General features: G+C 41.8%; 1 protein-coding gene across 1 annotated transcript in view; it reads right to left on the reverse strand.

Moving 5' to 3' along the window:
- The window catches only part of tmem132e (transmembrane protein 132E), a gene marked incomplete at its 5' end in the record, with an annotated part of 137,444 nt that overhangs the window by 47,670 nt on the left and 87,257 nt on the right, over positions 1 to 2,517 (reverse strand). Inside the window, one exon of the mRNA XM_015382148.1 lies at positions 296 to 575. Within this exon, the coding sequence (XP_015237634.1) occupies positions 296 to 575 (280 nt within the window). The remainder of the gene's footprint in view (positions 1 to 295; positions 576 to 2,517) is intronic.

The following is a 2,517-nucleotide window of genomic DNA, read 5'->3' on the forward strand; positions in this document are numbered from 1 at the left end:
TTGATAAATATCTGAAACCACTGTTATTTTAAGAAAAGCAGATGACACAGTAAATCTGGAGCTTCAAACTGGCTAAACGGCAGATTAGAGCAAATAATGTCCAAGTTGGTTTATCCATCTCCCCCTTCTAATCTATGTGCAATTCAATTTAATCTGACATTTTGAATTGAGAAATCTTCCTGGATGGGAAGCGAAAAGTGTTATAAGTTGGTCTAAGTCTGAGGTAAGTGAGCGTTTTCCTGGTTCTGCTGCGGCGTAAACCTCTAAACAGCATCTAAAGGATAAAGAAGTTTACCTTCAGCACGGTGGATCCCATCTCCAGGCCCACCAGAATTGTCCTGTCCACCAGCTCCGCGACCTTTGGGTCCACCACCTTCAGGGAGTCCTGGACGAGGTCCGTGATGTCCACCTGCCAGTCGGGTCCCAGCATGGTGATCACCTGATCCGTGCCCTCTGTGGAAGTGGTGTGGAACTGGGTCAGCACTTTTACCATGGCTCGCTGGTACTGGAGGGCGCAGCCGCGATTCATTCGCCTGTCGTCATCGTCGTCATCTGCATCGCTGTCCCTGGTGCTCCTACGACAGAAAAAAAAAAGGGAAACACAACAAGATTTTAATACAAAATAGAAATCTGCTAACTGATGAAATCCCATAGGAGTTTGCTGGTGAAGATTCTCCGTCATCCAGGTCATAGTCATACCGAAAAAGTAAAAAAAACAATCACTGGACTTTTGTTTCTAAGTTTGAAGACGTTTCGCTTCTCATCCAGGAAGCTTTTTCACTTTAAAATGTCAGGAATAGCGTTGAGTTCCAGGATTTATACGGCAGCCCAACAAAGTCTTGTTTCTGTTTAGAAAACATGCAAATTGAAACGGACGAACGGGTCCACCCCTTTGGAATGGGCTGTCATTGGGCTCTTTGTTAGCCTGCAATACACGACACCTGTCTATGTCTCTGAAAGAGGAGTCGTTAGAGGGAATAGTTGACTTTTTGGGTCCACTCTATAAAGCCTTGAACTCAATGCTATTTAGGGGTGTCAACAATAATCGATTCAGCGATGCATTGCAATGCGGGGCATGCACGATTCAGCATCGATGCGGCAACGTGCCATAATCGATTATGCCACTGTTTATTTTCTGGCCTCAAATGGACAAGTTGTGAAGTTTCAATTACTTCCGGGGGCATACCAACAACAATCAAGATGGCTGAGGCGGAGGGAGATGACCGCGATAGACGGGTAGGCCTAATTAATAACGCAAAAAAAGCTTGGAAAGCAGATATCTGGGCACAAGTCAATGGGATTTTGGTGCATCGCAATGCATCGTAGAATCGAATTGAATCGAATCGTTACCCGGTGAATCGTAATCGAACCGAATCGTGAGGGCAGTGCCAATGCACACCCCTAATGCTATTTCTGACATTTTTAATTGAAAAAGCTTCCTGGATGGGAAGAGAAACGTCTTCAAACTTAGAAACAAGTTTTTGGAATCCCATTGGAGTGCAAAGATTTTAAAGGTATCTGTGTTTCAGAAATTATCCATCTTTAAAATTGCATTTAGTAAAAAAAGAGCCGATAAATAGAAAATCCTAATTCCCGTATTATTTGGTTCAAAACCAGAAATGCCCTGCAGTGCAAACTCATTCCTAACAATGAGCCTATTTCATAAGATAGGCCTTTTTTTCTTAAGGGAGTCCAATTACTGTATAATCTGACATCATAATACCTCCAAGAATCTTGGCACCTTTTGGAACAAATCAATCACACTATCTGCTTTGCTGGAGATGAAGTCTAAGTCCTCCAAGGTAGGAAAAAATAAATAATAAAAAAAAGAAAAGAGAAATCCCCTCAGAGCAGGATTCTGGATGGATGCCTGTTTTTAATCACAGGAGCCTGGGGGCAGTGAGGTCAGGCATGCCAGGTGCATCCCTCCCCACTAAGCACAATCTGCTCAACATCAAGATGTATGAGTTAGCCGACATCCCTCAACATGCTGCACAATCTGCCAGGTTAAACAGTTCAAAAGGCTCCCTTACAAACAAAGCAACTGTTAACACTTCAATGGATGTTTGAACTGAACACTTTAAATCAATGTTAATAATTTGCCTCTTTGCACCTCATCAATTTATCTATTACTTTAGGAAATTGTCAATAGATTCATACGAGCAAGATGTCCGATGCTAAGGAATAAGAGTTTCCAAAAAGGCACACATCCCTACAACAGAAAAACATCTAGCTTTTAAATTTTTTCAATGATTTTCCCTCCAAACAACCAGACTCTATAAAAAAGAACCTTCATGAAGCCACGAGAATTGGAATATATGAAAGATTATTATATATACGACTTAGATATAATATAGCACCTCAATTCAGTTTATTTCTATAGCGCCAATTCCCATCATGTCATCTCAGGTCACTTTCCAGTTCACCAGATCATCCAGTTAGATTGATTCTATCTAAGGAAAATCAGCTGATTGCATCGACTCCTTGACTCTTCAGCAATCCCTCACACTAAGCATG

This window comes from Cyprinodon variegatus, unplaced genomic scaffold (assembly GCF_000732505.1).
Source record: "Cyprinodon variegatus isolate N-32 unplaced genomic scaffold, C_variegatus-1.0 Scaffold250, whole genome shotgun sequence".
Lineage (NCBI taxonomy): Eukaryota > Metazoa > Chordata > Actinopteri > Cyprinodontiformes > Cyprinodontidae > Cyprinodon > Cyprinodon variegatus.